At 36.5% G+C, this 12349-nt stretch overlaps 1 protein-coding gene across 1 annotated transcript in view; it reads right to left on the reverse strand.

The window, feature by feature from the left end:
* The window catches only part of Gprk2 (G protein-coupled receptor kinase 2), a 65600-nt gene that overhangs the window by 41718 nt on the left and 11533 nt on the right, over positions 1–12349 (reverse strand). The window contains exon 2 of the mRNA XM_053763889.1: positions 9565–9660. Coding sequence (XP_053619864.1) covers positions 9565–9660 — 96 coding nt within the window. The remainder of the gene's footprint in view (positions 1–9564; positions 9661–12349) is intronic.

Here is a 12349-nt window from a genome sequence, read left to right on the forward strand (position 1 = left end):
TTTTCAAAATCATCGGGTTTGGAATATTATGGCCGCCAATTTTCAAAATTGAACTGCAACAAGATTAGCACTTGAATATGATTTGGCAATTTCCTGTGTGATTGACGAATGGCGATAATCCATAATCCTACTTCCTATCCCTATATTCCTTATCGCCATTCGTCAATCACACAGGAAATTGCCAAATATATATGTATATATATGTATATATATATATATATATGTATATATATATATATTATAAATGCGAATGTTTACGAGGATGTATGTGTATATATATTGTGTGTATGTTTGTTACTCTTTCCTCTTTCACGTAAAATCTACTGGAGGAATTGATATGAAATTTGGTATCAAGGTCGTTGACGTACGTTTATTCTTAACTAGTGACATGCTTAATTTAATTATTTAAGAAAATGAACTGGTTATATTCTACTTCTAGTCATAATTTCCTTATTTAATTCACATTTATTCACCAAGAAATCGTGAAATTGGAGCTGCTGATGGCCCATTTCTATCCTTTGTTCAGTGAACACTTGATCAAATTAGATTCTTTACTTTCGCTCCCAGCTTCGCCTGTGATCAGCGCAAAAACAATATGGACGCATGCAACACCTAAATTCTAAACCGAAATTACACACCACAAATTAAGTGCAAGCACTGATTGCTGATATATGTAAATGGTAGTTAGATATTCATGTAGACGACATTTTTTATTCGAGTCTACCTCTATTTAGTCTGGTATTTAGTGTAACATAATTATTATGTACTAGATGTTGCCCGGGGCTTTGCTCCCGTTGGCATTTTGAGATAAAATATAGTCTATAGCAATCTTGGATTCCTATAGGCTATATTATAGCCTATAGCAATCCAAGATTGCTATAGGTTATAATGTACCTTTCTAATGGTGAAAGAATTTTTGAAATCGGTTCGGTAATTTCGGAGATTACCCGCCTCAAACATACAAACTCACAAAGTCACAAACGTTTACCTCTTTATAATAATATAAATATATATAATATAAGATAGCAAAAGATATAGATTAAACAGTTTAGACGCGCCTTTATAATCCACGCTTTTATTTAAATTGGCACTTTTTTCCTTTTCAGGCAACAATACGAGAAATTGCTTTCAATATACTGTGTAGATAGTAATTATTATGAAAGGCTTCTGTGTATGACAATTTTATAAACAATTTTCATTTTTCGTATTCAATTAAGTAAAAGGGAAGTAATACCTTACCTCAATTTAAATTAATAACACTATTGCTATGACATGAAATAAAACAAACGTGGTAAAATTAGAAACAACAAGATGTTGTCCGGGGCTCCCGGGCCCTATAGCAATCTTGAATAACGTACCTTTCTAATGGTGAAAGAATTTTTTAATTCGGTTCGGTAGTTACCAAGATTACCCGCCTCAAACATACAAACTCCCAAACGCTAACCTCTTTATAACAATAATATAAATAGGTAGAATATGAATGATTCTATTGATACAAAGTATAGAAATTATCCAGCCATATAGTGCTTATTGTCTTAATGTTACATACGAATACTAGATATCACCATAAAATTGTAAAAACCGTCAATTTATCGTTTTATTTATACTTACAAACTTACTCCTCTGCTTCAGTGACCCCAAAGTTGATTATGGAGAAGTTTTTTGTTCTGTCTCTTCTTTATATATATAAAAAATACGTTTTATTAGGTTGTCATTTGTAACTTTTTTTAAGAATAAGAAAGAAAATTTCTCGCGACGAATCAATGACAGCCAATCGCTGAATTTCCATAAAAAAAAACCAGCAAAACTAATTTTATCCGAGTCATGATTGAATTGCTCGATATTATCGACTGGATAGATAAATCGAAAGATCGTGGAAATGTAACTCGAGATATCGATGCAGACGCCACAATCCGCACTCGATTCAGATCGAATCAAAATGTGAATTCATTTCCTTTGGCACTTGGTATATTTTCCAGCATTTTACAGCAATAATTGATTCAAAATGAAAATTTTGACACGAACGTAATTTTTTTGTCACACGTTGAATAAATTTTTGATTGTTGATGTTGCCAACGTCTAAGTTGAGAATAATTAAAATAAGATAAAAGTAAATATTTTAAAATAATATTTTGTGACGACAGTACAAGCTTGTTTCAAATTTTTCATTTTTGGAAACTAGTTTTTTTTATGTGAAATTAATAATAACTTGTATTAAGAAAATACCTTTGTAACTGGTAATCCGAGACAGCATAGCTTGCCCTTGCCCTTTAGACGAAGTATTTGTCGACCTAAGGGCCGGTGTCGAGTTACAATACAACAAATATTACAACATCGCCGAACAGGGATTGGGGAGATCCGACCCAGTGTGTAAATATTGTTAAAATTAAAGGCAAAAGTTCTGTCTTTTTTCTGCAAAATCTAGAGATATGCTATTTAATTTTTGTGTTAGAACAATTGAAGTGCTACAGAAAAGCATTCGACATAATCTCTCGTCTCATCTGAGCTCTTTTCATTTTCGCCCTCAGACAGGAGGAGGAGTTCCCATATATCTGAAGCCGTTCTTGGTACACCATCAGGTCATTGTTTATCATAATAATGTATTGCCATACAAACTAAACGTGTGTACATAATTTCAGCTCAATCGGTTTAAGCTTCAAAATTTAGTTGCAAGATTTCACCCGAATAGACATAGGGACATACATTAAATAAAAACTTGTAAAAAGACATAAAATGCAAACCCTGAAAAACAAATAAAATCGCAATAAATACTGCAACTTTAGGTTTTCAACATCGCTCTATTAATTAATTTGTCGTGAATTTTCGTATCCGTGAACGTTCGGTATAGTCGTTAACATTTTCAGGGTTCCATCGACATGCAAGTTGATAAAACTGTACGTGTAAGTAATCATAATCGTAAAGCATATAGTTAGTTCATTCGTTCTATTAGTGTAACCCAATAAATAAATAAAAAACTTGACGCTAAATTGCGCGCGACCTCGCGACCCTGCCACTCCTGCCAAGATCCAAAATTATCTGTAATCAAAATTACTATTAGCAAAACCATTTCGCTAAAAAACCAAACTTCCTTATAATCATTCGAAGCTGCCGTCACGAGCACTTCGAGCTGTCACGCTCAACGGCTGGGCCGATTATGATGAAATTTTGAATAGATATATTTAAAAACCCGTCAAAATGTGTCAAAAAAAATGTGTCACGGCTATCGTTGGAGGAGGTGCTGGCGACAATTTGTACTGCAATACGCGTTTGATTTTATTTAGACTTCGAGGTTTAGATCTACTCTCTCTCTTAGAAAAATGACGATATTTTTTCAATAATTTCTCACCTACAGTGTAGACAGAATCTCGCTGGTCTGTTACGGCCCTAAGGTCGGATTAGAAAAGATTATATGGAAGGAACTCAGACTTTATTAAGGAAAAGTCGAGTGGAAAGAAGTAAGTACCTTGAGATGGATATATTTGTATTAATTTTGCGAAAAAATGTTGCTGAATTGTTTTTTTTTTAGTTATTCAAAATCCGTAACGCGCGATTCTTTACAAATTTTCAATTTACGTCTTCTTAATTTAAGAGTTGTTTGTATTCTGCCATTTTATGGAAATGCAAAACGCATGCAGCGACTCTGGCATTAAGAGCGTTTACGCCGTTTGGCTCAAAAACATTACTTTTCAAACCTATTAAAAACCATCAACTCTTACATATATATTAATTACTGATAACTTTAGGAAAATTCTGTGAACCAATATATATCGGAGAAAACATTTAGATTAGAGTTTTTGTGAATTATATCAAGAAAACTGAACAAAGGTTTTAGTAATTTGCACTTCAGTGTCAAACACTAGCTAATAAATTACCAAATAGATTTACGAGGATACCCATGCAAAGTAAAACGGGCGAGTAGCTGGCATGCAAGTGTACACTTATGCAAATGCTAGCTAATTTGTTCTGTATTTCTTGTCTTAAAATCCACAATTTTAAAAATCCGCGATACAGGGCAATTTTTCACTTTTTAAGTGTGTTATTATTGTAACTAACAGCTAACACTGGTGTCAGATTTTATTCAAGATGCCTTAAGCATCACACCTACTAGTACTAATAATGGTATACTACGCAAGAGGTATGAGATAGATTCGAACCTGCAAGCATTTCAGATCGAACCGGTCTGTCCTAAAAACTTATAAAAGAATAAATAAGATTCTAAGCTACCAGGGTGGAGTGATCAATAAAATAAAACCCTAAAGCCTCCCATTCACATTTCCCGATACAAATTGGATAAAATTGAGCTAACGAAGCCAATGATCATGCAACTTCCCATTTCCCAACGTAATTACGGACAAATACGAGTTGATCTCTTAATTCCTACTGTTAGGCCGATACTTGTGATGGGAACCGATACTTGTGATAGGACAAATCTAGTTCGGTGGTAGTTTAGTAGGGTTCTCTCTCATGTGGGGGGTGTACCATGAAACGTAAAACACGTAGCACGAATTGTGTCCACACGTATTCTCATTGTTTACATGACGCGCGACGCGTTCACTATATGTGAAAAAGTGATACGTTACGTTAGTAACGTGCCACGTGTTTGTCTGTTGCGCCATAGACTTCTGAGCCATTTTCCGGTGTCTTCCTCTGCCGTTGAGCATCGGAGGCCGGTCCAACCTTTTCTTCTCCACTTCACACGATCGTCAACATCCCTAGTTGTCAGAACATTCAGTCGCCAGAGTTACCAGATAATAAACCAAAACACATTATAGATAGACGTAAAAATTGGCCTACTTCTACATATTTATATACTCTAAATGACAAAGTTTCAGGGCTGTAACCTTTAAGCCTAAGTGTCGAAAATGTAAGGAATAAATCGTCTAAATAAGAGTGAAACTGCATCAAAACCAGTTGCTAATCACGCAACTGGTTCGACACTTGGGTCTAAAGGTTGGTGAAGAAAGCTTAAAAACAGGGAGAAGGCGACTTTGTTGTCTACTTTGTAGTGAGAGTATTATAGAAAGAAGAATGTTTTTTTTAACATGTAATGAAAAAGATTCTTGACAAACGGACAAACTATGTTGACCCTCGTTATGACGTCACTGGGTCAAAGAGGATGAAGTAACATCCGCAGGGGGCAACGCCATTTGTTTGTCAGCTGTCAAAACGTAATCACGACAGACACACTTATTATTATAGTTTTGAGATAAAATAAGGTCTTCGTATAAAGACAAAGAAACCCGAAGACAAAAGCAGTCGCAGCCAAATTAAGAATATTTCCCTCGGGAACGATCAGTCTTTCCCATTTGGTTAATTTTGAACTAGATGTTGCCCGGGGCTTAGCTCCCGTGGAAATTTTGAGATAAAATATAGCCAATGTCTTGGATAATGTACCTTTCTAATGGTGAAATAATTTTTGAAATCGGTTCGGTAGTTTTAGAGATTATCCGCCTCAAACATACAAACTCACAAACGCCTACTTCTTTATAATAATAGTATAGATTGGTATGTTTTCACAATCTGTGCCTTTTTTTCCCAATCCGTCTACTTTTATTTTCGTTAAGATCGGTCTTTCCTCATCGGTCTGCATACTTTAGTGAGTCCTCCTTTCCATTCTTCTCGTATATTACTAAAGCGCTCTTTCTTTTATCAGCGCGTTTGCGAACCGCGAAGCTGTTCATAAAATATTGTATCATGGGAATTTGAATATCGTTCTACATTCCCATTGCCTGGCACACACAAATACAACCGAGAACTCGCGCAAAGATGAGAGAAACTGAAATTTTATATTCTAGGTACTAAGATTACGGTACCCTAAAAATGTCCGCTTAGAAATGTTAATAAAATAAGATCAATGCTATGATACGCGTGACGTGACCCAATAAGGTACCAGGTCAATGGAAACAGGAAACTATCGGAGGGGGGCTACCTCCTTCGTTGTTATCGTGTGTACAGTCAGCTGCGGTGTTAACCTGGTCGGACCTTTGTGCGGTGGTGGGAATAAAGGCGAATTTAGCAAGTTTGACGACTGTACGGGACCTGTATTGAATAGCTTGATGTAGGTAATGTAATTTATGTTAAACGTTATATAAAAACCTTTTTCTATTTCGATTATGTCGACCGTAAATAGCGAAGGTCCGCGGGGATTTAAATAAAGGTAATTTGAAAATTTATTGTTATAACTATTATATAAAATTATTATTCATTCCATCTAACTCCACATACATTAATACTATATTCTATCTTATCTGAGTGTTTTCACGGTTGATTCCTCAGCCACTGAGCGTCGTAGCCTAGGGTCTATTTTCCTACATTTTCGGCTCCATTCCGCACGGTCGTTGTATTCGTAACTAGTTGTCACACCATTGGCAATTAGGCAAGCATATCATCGCTCTCAAAAGATTTGAAAACATCAATACATATAATAAAAAAGTAAAAAAAGTGTTTCTGTACATTGACGGTATTTAAATAAAAAAAATTGAGATCGATAGAGAATCAGTAATAGAATAAGAATTTTAAAAAAAAGCTGTCTTTCTGTCTGTTTATTTGCACACGCTAATCTCTAGATCTACTGGACTGGTTTGAATGAAACTTTTTTTGTTGTATAGCAATAAAGCCTGGTCAACACATAGGGTATAATTTATTTTGGAAACTGGAACAGCTCTAGAAGAACCTATAAAAACCAACTAAACTGTAGGAAATATAGAAGTCACCTTAACAAAAATTGTTCGCCCTAATGAGCATTTTCTGATGACGTATAAAAATCGAAGATTTAGAACACCTGATGATGAACTCCAACAGACCCGCTACACTATAACAGATATGACAAAAGCGCCTTAACAAAAGTTGGTCAGCCTGATGAGCATTTTCTGTACTTTTAAAAATCGAAGATATGGAACACCTGACGATGAACTCCAACAGACCCGCTACACTATAACAGATATGACAAAAGCGCCTTAACAAAAGTTGGTCAGCCTGATGAGCATTTTCTGTACTTTTAAAAATCGAAGATATGGAACACCTGACGATGAACTCCAACAGACCCGCTACACTATAACAGATATGACAAAAGCGCCTTAACAAAAGTTGATCAGCCTAATGAGCATTTTTAACATAGGTATTTATTAAAAGACTAATTTTGTCCACGTTTTTAACCATGATTCACAAACATCTTGACACTCTCAAAAACCTATTTTATTCCCCACGTCTTCTTTGCCGCGAGCAACAGCTCTTCTATAACATATAAGAAAATGACGTCTTAGTAAAAGTTAACCAATCTGATAAGCATTTTCTGTTAAGTCTTAGCAGAAATTTTTCAACCTAGTACCGAGTAGTAACGGTTGGCGTATTAAAATAGAAAATTTCGAACATTTCTGAAACGGAATTTCTGTAATATAGTTAATCTTATATTTACCTATACACCTTATATATTATAACTTAAGCTGGAGCTGGGCGAGGCGAAAACAGTTTGGGCTAAGTTACGATGACGACGGAAGGTATTCGTTGAAAACTTGCCTGAACTGGCTAAAACTCCCATTTATGTATACAATATGCCATCGGGCTTATGTTATTTTCTCTCAAATAATTTTGATTCCTTACCAAAAATGGTTCGGCTACGCGAACGAAGTCGCGGGCATCAGCTAGTTTTACAAATAAATTGCTGCCGCTATTTTGATATCATAATGACGTGACCACTATTCTACTATTGAAAACAAATAATTAATTACATTAAACAGTGACCAACACTGTTTGAATGAGTTTCTTTCGGCATTTCTTCTCAGCAGTGGTCGTTCCGAAATGCTAGTAGTTTGTAGCTTTGGTAAACATCATTTAATTTAGATTATGACGTGAAAAAGTGCCTGTGAAGGCCTAATTTCTGAATAAATGATTTGATTTTGATTTTGAACAATTAATTCAACTGATTGATTGCAATAACAACCAGTTTGATCGAATCCCGTGAAAGCTTTCGGTCAACATGTCAATATCGATACAGTTACAAGTTATATTTGCTTCAATTAACGTTGTCGCCTTAACGATCTGCGTAGGCGTACGTACAGACAACATATTCAAGTTACCTATATATGTGTCTCTGTCGCACTAAGTAATAGATCGGGAACCACATCCATAATTTATATTTATATATAAAATAAATATGTGATTCACACAAAGTGCGTGCAGATGAATGCGAAGTATAATTGTTTAAGATATAGCGCCATATAGCAGTGCGTTCGGAACGTATAAAGGGGCTAGTCAGTGTGAATGTTTGGTACTAAATGTTAATTGATTTCATAAAGGGGTAGGGAATTATTTATCTCGGTTGAAATAAATAAATCCGATTCATGTTTTTTACAGGTCATGCTGAAGCGGTGGCGGTGTAATCTTTAAGACGCCCGCCTGTGGATCTGAAAGGTCTCAGGTTCGTATCCTACTCCATATGAATGCCATATGAGTTTGTATATCAATTTGATTCATATATAATAGTTTTCATAGATCACCACTTGCTTCCGGTGAAGAAAAACATCGTGAAGAAACCTGCACACTGGTTGCCAGTTTGTTTCCCTAGTGCGTATGCGACTACCTTCCGCTAGATGGAGGTATAGTAAAGAATAAAATAAAAGTCAAGTCAATGCCTTTAGGCGACTTGAAAAAATCTGACACCAGTGTTAGCAATAACACCCTCGATATGATGCTGATAGGTCATGCTCATTCCTACCTACACCGAATTGTATGGTCCTTGAAAACCACATTACACAAATTAATACAAACTCATGTCGTTCGAGTAGGATTCGAACCTGAGACCGATTATTTCACCACTCGACCACTTTCTGGATAGCGGTAATAGAGCCAAAATCGCAATGAATTTTGACAAATTGTGCTGTTAACTGTACTAAACAAAGTCTGCGCGATGTCAAGCGTTTTATAAGGGGAAACTTGTAAATGGGTTTCTGCCAATCAAGCGAGATAACTTTACCTGATATTGGAATAAGAAAAGTTTATCCGCGACACATACGGATGGGTAAAAAATGCGTTTATATAAGATCATTCACATAGTATTATACAACTAAGTCGCCTAACGCTGTTTGTCCCGTAGTATCTTTAAAAGACGCAACTGATTTTGATGCGAGTTTTTTAATAGATAGATTCAAAAGGAAGTTTTATATGTATACATGCATAATATTGCACCCGTGCGAAGCCGGGACGGACTTGCTAGTTGATAATACATAATTGTTGATATAGCAATGCGAGGGACCACCAGAACCCCACAGCGCCGGAGCCGAGAACCGAATAAAAGTAAGTTTGTACTTCATATTATAACAAGCGCAAAAGATAATTTAAATAAATGTGATGGAGTGTGGTTAAGCCCGGTTCTTATTTTGCTTAGTATAAGTGCAGGTGTTAAGTACACAATCTGAATAGGCACTGATTAGTACGAGTATTCCTACTTAATACTTAACATCTGCCTGCACTTAACACTCGCACATAAACCAATCAAAATGCACTACTTAATCAAAAACTTAATCGTGTATGTGCAAGCACAACCTTGAAATCTAAAAGCGTACGTACCTATTTTTGTTTTTATATCTAAACATTGTGATATGTGTGGGAACTGTAGGATCTTCCGCCACTTCTTGCTCTTGCCCTTGTTGCTATCGGAACCACCTGAGGACAAGCGAAATTCAGACATTAGTTTTATTGGAAAATATGACTTGCCCTTGTTGCTATCGGAACCACTTGAGGACAAGCGAAATTCAGACATTAGTTTTATTGGAAAATATGACTTGCCCTTGTTGCTATCGGAACCACTTGAGGACAAGCGAAATTCAGACATTAGTTTTATTGGAAAATATGACAATCCACAGGTAAAGGTCTATTTTGAAAACGATTTCCAAAGAATCTTCCAAAGTACCTATAGGGCCATGCTCCATTTCTCAGTCGCGCTCCGGTGCGACTACGCACCACGTTGTACGTCCGTCCGTGCCTCCGTTGTTTCCTATAGGTTTTGACACTGACGTTTGTTGAAGTACATAGAAATTTATACAATTTCTGAATTGTTCTGCGTTGTCTGTGGACTCTCGTCAAAATGACGGAGCGCGACTGAGCAATAGGGCATGGCTCTTAGCCGTGGCACGTAAGTTGTCAGGCGCCGTCTCAAACCTAAAATAGAATTACGTAGGAAGATATTTAATTTTTAGTCACTAAGCATAAATAATATATTAAATAAATAATAATAAATAAATATATTACAAATCACACAGATTGAGCTTGCCCCAAAGTAAGTTCGAGACTTGTGTTATGGGATACTAACTCAACGATACTATATTTTTTATAACATATACATATATAGATAAACATCCAAGACCCGGGCCAATCAGAAAAAGATCATTTTCCATCATGACCCGACCGGGGTTCGAACCCGGGACCTCTCGGTTCAGAGGCAAGCACTTTACCACTGCGCCACCGAGGTCGTCAAGGCATGAAGGTGTGGTAGGAAATAAATAGTTGTGGAAAGAAAAGACATAGGCGCCGACTTAATTTGAAATGTGATTTGGTAAGGGACAAGTTCTTTTTTCGTTAATTTCGCTTTTGGTGCAATAAAGAGTATTGTATTGTATTGTAATTTTAAAAGCACGATCAAATGAATTTTCGATGAAATTTACAACGCAATCGCACATACTTTTCATTCCCCAAACTTACAAATCAAACGAGGCAATGAGTTTGGATTCTCATAAACCTTCGGGAAACTACAGCACCTGAACTGAACTTCTAGTCCTAAATGCATTGATCACACGTACCGAGTAAACGGGCGCGTAAATGCCACTCGGCCCAGATAGTGAAGTGAACCTAGCGAGTTGCTGTTCAAACGCATTGTTTAACCAAAAAGAGCGGGTGTTATCAGTTTGAACGCAAAGTGTGTCTGTCTTTCTGTGTACGTGGCACCTTAGCTCATCAACCGATTTGAATGCGGTATTTTTTTTATTTGATAGCTTTTTTTTTCTTTGAAAAGATTTAATCTACAGATAAATCCATGAGATAGATGAAAAAAGCGCGGTGCACAAATATGCGAGCGTAGACAACGTGCCAGCGTAGCCAAGGAAGTTAGAATTTTCATATAATATACATTTAACGTCCCATACAAAGCAATATTAAATTAATATTAACAGCCATTGTATGCAATGCTCTGTGCCGTTTCTTGTTGCGTATTCCTAATACGCGTTTATCTTGCTTGTAATGAGTGCAACGAAAGATATGACAAAATGAATAGTTTTCTCTGTCACACTGCTACATTTCTATACGGGGAAGCGGGAGCGTGCATAACTCGGTCTCGCTCCTTTCTTAGACCGAAACCACTCGCCCGTATACTCAATACGTGTGGTCAAGGCATAATACCTGAACAAATACAGACTTTGGCAGTGCTCAAATTGCATAGTAGATATGGAACTTGGAGCTGAAAATGCTAACGTGGCAGGCTCCAATCGGTAGTAACCGCGGCGCGTTCCATTTTACACAAATCTTGGCACAGCCAACTACTGAATCTGGACGTCTAAACCAAAACTTCAGTAAACGAAATTTGCTGTAGCATTAACAGTTTACTGATACTATATTTAACCCCCAACGACAGAAGGAGGGGAGATATAAGTTTAACATGTATAAATCCGTGGCGTCCCGTGGTGGCACTAAATGGCTGAACCGATTCTGATCATAGTTTTTTTTTTTTGAGACATAATTTTATTCGAGAGTGCTCTTAGCTATGTCTGAAAAATGTACGTTCATCAGTTTAATCGAAAGGTGTCGTCTATATCAAATTAGAAAATTTCAAACCAAAACATGATTTCAGTAGACATCAAAAGTCTACTTGTCACGTTTTAATGAAAATTTAGGACTAATCGACCAAATAGCCGAGCCATTTTAATTCCTACGGGAGTAACGCCACGTGGTGTTGCCAAGTATAATTACATGAAAATGGAAACATCTAATATTCATCAGCGTATCAAAGGAATCAAATTATTATTGATTAATGTACATCGTTGGGGGATTTGAATAATTTAATCGACTTGTCGGTCTGTTTAGTTCATCAACTTGGCACTATAATTTACCCTTGTTTCGCACGGGCGCGATGTAAGCCCCCGAGACGTTGGCCTATTTTTATGTCGCTTAGTGATATTCGACATTCAACCTACCGTTCAAAGAACAGCGCTCAAAGTGAGATAAAAAAATATTAGCCAATTAAAAGCCTTGCCGTGATAATAGATACTAGGTCTACTCCAACCTAGATAGAAGATAAGCCTGCGGTGAAGTTTGTTGCGGCGCTTAGGCTCTTCAATTCAGCGCTTTCGAAGTCGGTGGTATA

Source organism: Plodia interpunctella, chromosome 24 (genome assembly GCF_027563975.2).
Source record: "Plodia interpunctella isolate USDA-ARS_2022_Savannah chromosome 24, ilPloInte3.2, whole genome shotgun sequence".
Classification (NCBI taxonomy): domain Eukaryota; kingdom Metazoa; phylum Arthropoda; class Insecta; order Lepidoptera; family Pyralidae; genus Plodia; species Plodia interpunctella.